This window comes from Artemia franciscana, chromosome 2 (genome assembly GCF_032884065.1).
Source record: "Artemia franciscana chromosome 2, ASM3288406v1, whole genome shotgun sequence".
In the NCBI taxonomy this organism is placed as follows: domain Eukaryota; kingdom Metazoa; phylum Arthropoda; class Branchiopoda; order Anostraca; family Artemiidae; genus Artemia; species Artemia franciscana.
The window spans coordinates 43,027,765-43,038,065 of NC_088864.1; the positions used below are offsets into that span (position 1 = coordinate 43,027,765).

Here is a 10,301-nt window from a genome sequence, read left to right on the forward strand (position 1 = left end):
CGACCTGCTTTCCGTGTAGCCCCAGACGGTTGGCCAAAAAGGACAATCTTCGGTAATCTGTCATCCTTCATCCGTAGAACGTGGCCTAGCCATCTCAACCTTTCTTTCATTATAGCCCCAGAAAGCGGGATTGAACCACACTTTTCGTACAGCCTACTGTTTGAAATACGGTCAGTCAGCCGGGTACCCAGAACAATCCGTAGGCAATTTCTCTGGAAAACATCTAGTAAATTTTCAGCTGCTTTTCGGAGTGTCCATGCTTCAGAGCCATATTTGACCACTGTCATCACTGTAGCTTCCAATATTCTAATCTTGGTTTGTAGGCTTATCTTTCTATTCTTCCAAACTTTTTTTAACTGTGAAAAAACACCCTGAGCTTTAGCTATTCTACTTTTAACATCTTCACTGCTCCCACCATCTTTACTAATAATACTACCAAGGTAACTGAAGCTCCCAACCTGATCAATCTTTTCGTTACCTAAGGTCACCTGTTCAACTTCACTTATTCCTAGCCTTAGTGACTTAGTCTTCTTAACATTAATTTTCAAGCCTATTTTAGCACCCTGAACTCGTAAAACCTCTAAAAATTCATTCATTTTGCTCACACTTTCATCTAATATGCTTAAATCATCAGCATAATCTAAGTCCAGGAGCGTTCTTCCTCCCCATTTGATTCCATGGTCTCCAATTGCCTTTCCTGTGCTCCTTAAGACGAAGTCCATCAAAATGATCCATATAAAGGGGGATAGAACACAACCCTGCTTAACTCCTGATTTAATACAAAACCAGTTGCTAACCTCATTTCCTACCTTAACCGCAGCAGTATTATTCTCGTACATAGCGCAAATCACTTTAATGTACTTTTCTGGTATACCATATAACGATAAGACCTTTGTTAACGCTGTTCTATCAACAGAATCGAAAGCTTGCTCATAATCGATAAAACTAAGGACCAAAGGTGTTTGACAACGAAGGGACTTCTCAATTATTAACCTAAGAGTGAAAACATGGTCGACACATCCTCTACCTTTTCTAAAACCGCATTGTTCTTCCCTTAAAACTTTGTCTACAGCATGTCTCAGTCTAAAAAGTATCATATTACTCAGTAATTTGCTACCTACAGAGACCAGACTAATGCCTCGATAATTACGACATTCAAAAATAACATATTGAGAATATTGATTCTTTGCCAGATTGATTAAATTATATCACGCTGACGGCATTTTTCCGTCGTTCAACGCGCAGGCTTTGCGCAGTTGATGCGTCTGGAGACCGACACGCTACGCTAGCAAGATTAGCATTTATTTGTTCTTTGTGCTGCAAAATGAAGAATTTTGAATATACAATGGTGAAACTGGTGGAGGCAAACCCATGTCTATACGACAGGAAACATTATGATCATTTCAACAGATTCATAAAACTAAGTGCATGGAAATCAATTTGTTCTGAGTTGAAAAGAACGCATGGAGTGGAATACTCAAGTATGTATTCTTAATATATCAAGCAATCTGTGTTTTGAAACATCAGAAAATTTTTGATATGTGAAACTTCAGAGTATAAGCAATAAAACTCTACTTTAGGGGCTTTTCGGTAAGCTATCTTAGAAAGTTATTGAGGTATGGTGAATAATTACACCCGAGAATATATCTGCAGCCCAAACTAGGTCTATGAAAGTTTTTTTTTTTGCTTCTGCATACACAGTGGCTTTAGTTCGCAATTTTCCTTTGGGGGAGGGGTGGTCAAGTACATTTTTATAATCTAGTAGGGGGGGGGGGGTAAATTTGTCATTTTCCTTATTTTTTCAGTCAAAATTCGAATTAAAGGTATTTTCAATAACAGTAGGCTACTCCAAAAAAAAAACATTTGTAAAGTTACCCTAAAAACTATTTTCCCGCTTGTAGGACTTAAAAGATTCCAGTGATTACACCTCATTAATGCTCCAGGTTCGAAGCCTGTCTCTATCAGAAGCCTGTCTTGAATTTAAAATGCAATGAATTTTAGTTTTTAGAGCGTTTTTGTTGAACTGTTGCTTTTGGCATGGTAGTTCCCAGGATTTGAGGATCTGGATTCGAAAATTTGGTGAATGTTTAGTTCCGTCAAAAGCTATCTGAAGTGCGTATTACTGCATATAGCAAGATCCTGATGACGGCATATTGTTTCTTTGTCATTATTAGAGAAGCGCATCCATTTTTAAGCTTTCTAAAATCCCCCTCCAACGAGACTGAAAAGCGTAAAGTGGGCTTGTTTACAGGTAACATTACCTATAGAGCGAAGCGTATTAGTCAACAAGCCCCGTGGGCAGTGGGACGAGGTCTGTATTCTATATTTATTCAACAAAGAGTGAAAAAAAACCTCAAACGAGGCTTATTAAATAAATATAGAATACAGACCTCGTCCCACTGCTCGTGGGGCTCATGGACTAATACGCTACGTTCTATAGGTAATGTTACCTGTAAGAAAGCCCACTTTACGCATTTTTAGTTTGCCCCATTGAGGAGGAAGGTCAACCAGAAATGGAAGTGCTCCTAGAATTAACATTTCTAAGTACTATAGTATGGAAGCAGTTTCCAGTTTAGACAGCTTGCGACGAAACTAAACATTTACCGAAAATTTGAATGTGTGTCATGGTTGCATGGACTATGATCTAAATGAAACAAAATCAAACTATTCAGAAAAAAGAGCTAAGAGCTCATATGGCACTTGTGACGAGGCAAGAAGAGCTAAGAGCCAAGAGCTCATATGGCATGGGCTCTAACAAAATTCTAAGAATCAACAGATTGATTTATAAGGAAAATCAGAGGCTTAATGCTGGTCAGGATTTAAAATAGGAGCTCTGAGTCACGATATCCTTCTAAATATCAAAATTCATTAAGATCCGATCACCCACTCGTAAGTTATAAATACCTCATTTTTTCTAATTTTTCCTCTCCCTTTAGCCCCCCAGATGGTCGAACCTGGAAAAACGACTTTATCAAGTCAATTTGTGCAGCTCCCTGACACGCCTACCAATTTTCATCGTCCTAGCACGCCCAGAAGCACCAAACTTCCCCCAGTGACGCTGGATCTGAGTTACGAGGTCCTTCTAAATATGAAGTTTCATGAAGATCCGATCACTCCTTCGAAAGTTAAAAATACGTCATTTTTTCAAATTTTTCAGAATTAACCCCCCCCCCCATAGAGCGGATCCATTCCAATTATGTAAATCACGTATCTAAGTCTTTCTAATAATCTAAGCGTTTCCTATGAATTTAGGTTCCCCCCAAACTCCCCCAAATGTCACCAGATCCGGTCGGGATTTAAAATAACAGCTTTGAGACACAATATCCTTCTAAATATCAAATTTCATTGAGGTCCGATCACCCGTTTGTAAGTTAAAAATACCTCATTGTTTCTAATTTTTCAGAATTCCCCCCCCCCCAACTACCCCAAAGAGAGCGGATCCGTTCCGGTTATGTCAGTCATGTATCTAGGACTTGTGCTAATTTTTCCCACCAAGTTTCATCCCGATCCCTCCACTCTAAGTGTTTTCCAAGATTTTAGGTTTCCCCTCCCAAATCCCCCCCCCAAATGTCACCAGATCCTGTCGGGATTTAAAATAAGAGCTCTGAGACAAGATATCCTTCCAAACATAAAATTCCATTAAGATCTGATCAACCGTTCGTAAGTTAAAAATACTTCATTTTTTCAATTTTATTCGAATTAACGGGCCCCCACTCCGCCCCCCAGATTATCAAATCGGGAAAACGACTATTTCTAATTTAATATGGTCTGGTCCCTGATACGCCTGCCAAATTTCATCGTCTTAGCTTACCTGTAGGTGCCTAAAGTAGCAAAACCTGGACCGATAGACAGACAGACAGACCGACAGACCGACAGAATCTTTGATTGCTATATGTCATTTGGTTAATACCAAATGCCACAATAAGTTTACACTGTGACAACTTGACAGGGTAAATTTTCCGATTAACTCACTAATGAGACAGCTAAGAAAAATACATATCCTTAGAATCAAAATTTTATCCTGAATCCATATATAATATTATGTTGCGTCGGAGATAAAATTTACCCCCCCCCCCCCTAATATGGATATACGCACCCCGAGTTGTATATATGTAACGAATTTCCTATTATTTGGACAGACCATTAAATCAATTTAGGAAAATGACTTACGGAAATTTAGTACATATATGCAACTAGAGGTAGCCTATATAGTTGCATATTCGGGGGCGGGGTTAAAGGTCATTTACGACGGAAATGAATGGGTAAATATATGAATATTCATATTATTGACTTACCAATGAAGTGAATATACCACTCGATGCCTTTTTTATTCTCTTTACGAATATAATAATTGCCTCTATCGCAAATTCAAATTTGAGCACCTTTTAACCCAACCTAACCTACCTAAATTAACCTTATTATAAATAATTTTGGCACTGAGAAAATGTAGTATTATTTTGTCGAAAACGACCGAGAAAACAGCGTTAAGAAAACGTAGTATATTTTGTCGGAAAACGACCGATAACGCATACTTTAAATGAAACCTTCGTTATTTTAAGAGCTCATAAAGTGCTTAAATTTGAATTTGCGATAGAAGCGATTATTATATTCGTAAAGAGCATAAAAAAGGCATCGAGTGGTACGTTCACTTTATTGGCAAGTCATTAATATGAACAGTCATATGTTTACCAATGAATTTTATATGTCGATTCAGGAAGAAACTCTGATTCTAAAGATATGTCTGTTTCTCATCATTTTATTACTGAGTTAATCAGAAAATTTACTCTTGACAGTGCAAGCCTGATTAAAAAAGAAAGTTAGTCCAGTAATTTATATCCATAAAGATACAACAGTGAATAGCGGCCAGATTTTCTTCGGTTTTCACTATTTATTCTGTTCTAAAATAGCGTGACTCTAGGTTAACTTCAATATCTCTCTGTGATTTTTTTTTCAGAATCTGGCCTGTATTCTTTTTTCAATTTGTATTGTTCTGTCATTATTTTGCGCAAGCGATCTTCGAAAAAGGACCTAAATTTGGTTGGTTTGTATTTCGGATTTAATCTCCAGGAAATTGAGATAAAATCTAATGTGAAACCTGGTAGCTTCTTTTTAAAGAAGTATAGAGCCTAAAAAATGAAAAATTTGAAGCATTCGAAAGTACTATAAATTCAAAAAAAACATTTAAAATTAATTGGTCGGAATGAAAATTTTACATTCTTTTAGTTTATTCCCCCTTGTCTACTTGTCTTTAATTGGAGTTTGTATTTTTCTGCTGAGAGAATAACATAAAAACAAACAGGATAAAAAAGATTATCTTTTCGTAGCAAAGGAAAACTAACATTTCAATGGATTTAGGGACCTTGACCTTAAAGGTCTAATTTGATAATGTAAGCCGTTCTTGGTGCTGCTTTTTCAAAATTTTGAAAATCTACATGCTCATAGTTGGCTTTCATTCAGTTTAACATCCGCATAAATATTCCTTGAAAGCTTCACCTTAATACTCTCAGCTTACATAGTAGCAATAGTTGTAGTAGCATTAGTAGCAGTATGCTACTAATGCCTTTGGTTTCATCAAAATCCCCTTCAACACACACTTAAAGTTGTAACTTAATACCATCAACTGTTCCTGAAACATTTCTGATATGTTCTCTTGACAACCTGTTTTGGCTTAGTGTGCTTCGAATTAGTTCCATACAGTTTCATTATTTCCCATATTTTTCGCCTTAATACTCTTAGTTTTAGTAGAAGCAGTAGTAATCCCAGCAGTAATAGTAACAGTACTAGAATTAATTCTGGTAGCCTTAGGTGTAGTGTCGGTAGTAGTAGTAGAAGTAATAATAATAATAGCAGTAGCAGTATTATGAGTAAAAAAGCCGTGTTTGTTTCAACTTCACACACCAAAATATTCCTAAGATATTGCTATTATATACTTTTGAGAACCTGCATACAGCCGGCGTGTTGTGATTCTGTTCACCCCCCCCCCCTCAAAATTTCACCTCCATAGCTAGTAGTTACAGTAGAAGCAATATTCGAAGCAGTAGTTGTAATAAATGAAACTGTAATAGTAGTATTAGTTGCAGCGCGCACAAATTACCTTTTCGTCAGATGATCTTCCCCCTTTAGCATTCTCTGAAAGTTACTACTAAATACCCAACTCAAGATCGTATCTTGAGATACGATCTTTTAAAAACTGCGTGCACATGGTGAATTCGATTTAATCCAAATTTCCTCTCAATATTGCAAATGGGGTAGTGTCGTAGCAGTAGTATTAGTGGTAGCAGTAGTAGTGGTGGTACTTGTAGTAGTAGTGGTAGTGTGCAAATATTGCATTTTTGATCATCTCCCTTAAAGTTCTAAATTAATAGGCTAAGTCAATACTGAGTGACACCCCTTTCACAATCCGTATACACATGAAGAGAAAGTGTTTTGACTTTGTTCAACACTCAACCATCTCTGAAAAACCTGAATACGCTTCATATTTTTGGAAAGTAAAGTTCAACCATGCATACATTTCTCAGTAAAATGTACTATGTGAAAATACTGAACAAATTATCTAACTTGAGGACTAACTAACTTGAGGACTGTGGGGGGGTGACATCCCCAACAACATAATTATTGGACATTTCAACAATGCTGAACAAAAAAGTTCCTTTAAAATTTTGACTGGATGTTTTAGGAAATGGTAGGCTTAGTGGGCGGCTAGTTGCCCTCCATTCAGCTTTGACTCTTAAAAAGGCCACTAGAACTTCCGACATACAATCTAATGAGCTCCATCCGAATTTTATACTACCACCCATTCCATAAAAACCTTATAAGCTCTGGGGTATAACTTAAAACCTTTGCTTCTTGGCTCTATGGGGTTGTTTCTTCCCTGGAGTCATTGCTATGTGCTCTTTGGACTTTTGTGAATAAAGTGGCTATCTCACAATTTTGATGTGATGCATTTAGGGAAAAACAGTGTTGGGGGGGCTATTTGCCTTCCATCACTTTTCAATCTTAAAAGGAAACAAGAACTTTACATTTTTAATCAAATGAGCCTCTTCAAATGTTAACACGATCACCCCTTTCATAAAAACCTTATACTGCCGGGGCATAAATTACAACCCTTGCCCCAGACTACGGGGGCTATGTCAACCCTGAAGGCCTTGTTATGTTATCATTAGACCATTTTTTGAATAATTAGGTATCTCAAAATTTCTATCTGATGCATTTGGGGAAATAGGACGTGAAGGGGGGGATAGTTACCCTCCAATTCCTTTGAATTTAAAAGATGACCTAAGATCTTCTGAATTTCAATCCAATGAGTCCCCTCCGAAGTTTATACGACCCGAGTCACTGTTTACTCACAGTTCGTTATCACTAACTATTTGATAAAATTGTTATAAAATAATATGCGAACTTGTTAATTTTAATTAGTTTAATTGCTGGATTTATGACAGTTGGTTTAAAGTAATTTAGTTTTTCTTTTGTTATTTTGTACTTTTTTACATGTCAGAAGATACAAGGGATTTCAGTTCTACACATGCAAATTGTCCTGTTATGAAAGAGGTATATTTTACCTCTTCAGTGTTTTTATTGTAGTCTTCAGTGTGTCTAAAACTGACGATTGTAGTGAAGAGCCTATAAACGAGTGAAAGATCGTTAAACTTCCGAAGTAGACATGTAAAAAAAAAATATTTTCAGGGAATACAAAATTCTGCAAATACCTTAAGATAGTGGATGTCCTTGTTATAATTTGCGTCCTAGTTCCGCGAACAATCTCAAAAATGAATTCAGTGCCAAGAATTCTCGACTCCCACCGTCACCAACCATGATGGCGGTGCACCGGCCCAACCGAAATATTTGCTGTGATAGGTCATTGGAACATTTCTGGCGGTGTACCACCGGTTGTCGGCTCAGCTTTGGGGACTAACCCCTATTGATGTTAGGACTTGAATGTGCTTTTTAACACAAAATCAGGAGGGTGATTGCAAAATTCCAATCAAGGTAAAAACAGCTACCGTACTAAAAAAAAAAAAAAAAAAAAAAAAAAAAAAAAAAAAAAAAGTTCACAAGTTAAATTGTTAACCTAGAGCTATTAAATTAGCTTCGCTCCAATTAAGGGTACTCCTAACACGCTTTGAAATTTAGCTTTATCTAACTGATTAGGTTAGCCTCTTTTTCAGAAACGAATGTTCATTTTGGACAAATATACTGATCAAGTTTAGCGTAACCATAAAAGGTAATACAAATAAATAGATTTTTTTTAATAAAGTAGACTGACATTAAAATATGAAACCAACAGAAATTCTTCCATGTACAACTGGCTGCCACCAGCTTAGCCTCTCAATCAAACCCATGTATTAAGTGTATTTTAATTGTATTTCCTTTTTAGCCTCACAAGATAACTAATTAATCTTTAATTATTGTAGTTAGTCAAGCAATTGGGAAATTCAAGTCTTTACGAGACCGTTTCGTCCGAATTAGAAGGAAAAAGGTAGAAGTCGAGAAAACGGCTAACTTCTCTGTCCTTAAACCGAATGATGAAGCTTTCTTTAGATTAATGAACTTTCTTAATGACAATGTTACTCATCGTCTTGCTAATACTGAGCATAGAAAGCAGAAACATACTTCTTCCTGCACTTCTAGTGAGGAAACTATAGATATGACTGTCCATTGTGACAATAGCCAAGAAATGAGCCCACAGAAAATCTTTATCAAAGAAGAAGATGGTTTTGATATGATATCACAAAGTGAAATGGACAGAGTCGAGAGTATAATTTCAGAAGAAGATGAATATATAGGTGGTGATCAGTCTGAAGATGGTGGCGAGGCAAGTAACGTGATAACCACTACAGAGAACGTTGAAGGCGCTGAGACAGAATCAAAAGACAACAGTGGCCTAGGAAATTGTGCATGCTATCAAAAAATTATGAATTGCCATACATTAAGCTCTGAAAAAAGTTTTCCTGGCCTTTCTTTTATTGAATCGCTGAGCTTGCAGATGAAAAAAGTGCCAGAAAATAAACAGCTAGACCTTCAGATCGAAATGCTTCAAGTAGTCAGAAAATACCAATCTGAAGCCTGAAGAGAAGTGCTATTATGCACTTATATTTGCCGTGACAGTTTTGAACTGCTATCGTAGATAACTTACAAGTGATAGCTAAAAACTATTCTATTCTAACTACTCACTCTGCAATATATATAGCAAAGATTATGCAGAGATTTATTACTAGTTATGTGCTGCTTCACCATCCTTCGGCCTTGATCATTGGATTAAGGGCTTTGTGTTTTTTCATTATTATTATTTATGATTTGTTTACTTACAATATCATGTATCGTTATGCAATATATTCTTGTACCTCTATAGTTCATTGATTTGTAATACGAATACCTTACTGAACGTCTGAAACTTTTTCAAAAGATACTTCTATAAAAACTGCTGAGCATTTAGTGGTAGAAATAAGAGCACTTAGCTATATTCCGAAAATCCTTCAGTTCTTTTTCCTTGCCATATAGACTGTATGATTGTATGAAGATGCAAGAGGAATCTTTCGGTCGAAAATAGTGACATCATAATCCCCTTTCCAAACTGCAAGGTTGAACAGGGAGAACCCAAATGTCTTTGATTAAAAAAAAGGATGGGGATCTTACAGAGCCATTGCTGTTTAATAGGGCGTCAACGTCCGTTTCAGCTGTCAGAATGCCCTTGAGCCTCTCAATGAAGCTGTAGTGTATGGGATGAAGATTTTTGAGATAGTAATCTTGACCCAAACGGACGAAAGTTACGGAGAAGTAGCAAGAAGTGTGCAGCCTTCATAGTAAGGGCACAAATTACGTAGTTACCGTAAGACACTTAAAAACAAAGGATTCATGGATAAATTTTAATAGGAAAGGTGGTCAGGTTACTCTTACCACTACTAGTAACAACTCACTGCAGCTCCAAGTCACATTAGGCTAACCATAGTTGCACTCACTTCTCCTCCATCCCAATCTAGGTTTTTATTTTTACTCCTCTCGAAATTTTCCAATTTTTTTTAATCCTTCCTTGCTACCTTTTCCCGCCCTATTCGGTGATGATATGCTTTTCATTTACAACTAGATAGATGGCTGAAAAAATAACGATCTTTGGCAATCTGTCATCCTTCATCCACAACTAGCCATTTCAGTCTTTCGCTCATTATAGCCCTAGAAAATTGGATAGAACCACATTTTCCGTTCAGCTTGATGTTTGAAATACGATCAGCCAGTCAAACGGGTACCTAAAACCATCTGTAGACAATTCCTCTGGAAAATATCCAACAAATCCTCCCCCGTCGTCC

At 36.8% G+C, this 10,301-nt stretch overlaps 1 protein-coding gene across 1 annotated transcript; it reads left to right on the top strand.

Moving 5' to 3' along the window:
* The first annotated feature begins 1,258 nt into the window (after positions 1 to 1,258).
* Positions 1,259 to 9,346, top strand: LOC136042105 (uncharacterized). The gene is made up of 2 exons (XM_065727006.1): positions 1,259 to 1,481; positions 8,412 to 9,346. The coding sequence occupies exons 1-2, from the start codon at positions 1,325 to 1,327 to the stop codon at positions 9,065 to 9,067; spliced, it is 813 nt and encodes a 270-aa protein (XP_065583078.1). The 5' UTR covers positions 1,259 to 1,324; the 3' UTR covers positions 9,068 to 9,346.
* Positions 9,347 to 10,301: the final 955 nt, after the last annotated feature.